The sequence below is a fragment of the Corvus brachyrhynchos genome, unplaced genomic scaffold (genome assembly GCF_000691975.1).
Source record: "Corvus brachyrhynchos isolate BGI_N302 unplaced genomic scaffold, ASM69197v1 scaffold47, whole genome shotgun sequence".
NCBI lineage: Eukaryota > Metazoa > Chordata > Aves > Passeriformes > Corvidae > Corvus > Corvus brachyrhynchos.
This window is the reverse complement of record NW_008239292.1, coordinates 780,707-780,915: the sequence shown is the minus strand read 5'-3', so window position 1 is coordinate 780,915 and position 209 is coordinate 780,707. Positions and strand designations below refer to the sequence as shown.

The following is a 209-nucleotide window of genomic DNA, read 5'->3' as shown; positions in this document are numbered from 1 at the left end:
CCCCCAGCCCCGCCCTGCAGGGGGGAGCTGTGGGGAGGGGGGACAGGAGCGGGCTTGTCACCGCTGCGGTGTCCCCAGATGAGTGACAGGGGCATGGGGGTGCCCCTGCGGAAGATCGAGCGGCTCTTCAGCTACATGTACTCCACAGCACCCACCCCCCAGCTGGGCTCCGGGGGGGCCCCCCTGGTACGGGACCCCCTCGTGGGGCC

At 72.7% G+C, this 209-nt stretch overlaps 1 protein-coding gene across 1 annotated transcript in view; it reads left to right on the top strand.

The window, feature by feature from the left end:
* The window catches only part of PDK2 (pyruvate dehydrogenase kinase 2), a 6,082-nt gene that overhangs the window by 2,961 nt on the left and 2,912 nt on the right, over nucleotides 1–209 (top strand). The window contains exon 7 of the mRNA XM_017740492.1: nucleotides 21–186. Within this exon, the coding sequence (XP_017595981.1) occupies nucleotides 21–186 (166 nt within the window). The remainder of the gene's footprint in view (nucleotides 1–20; nucleotides 187–209) is intronic.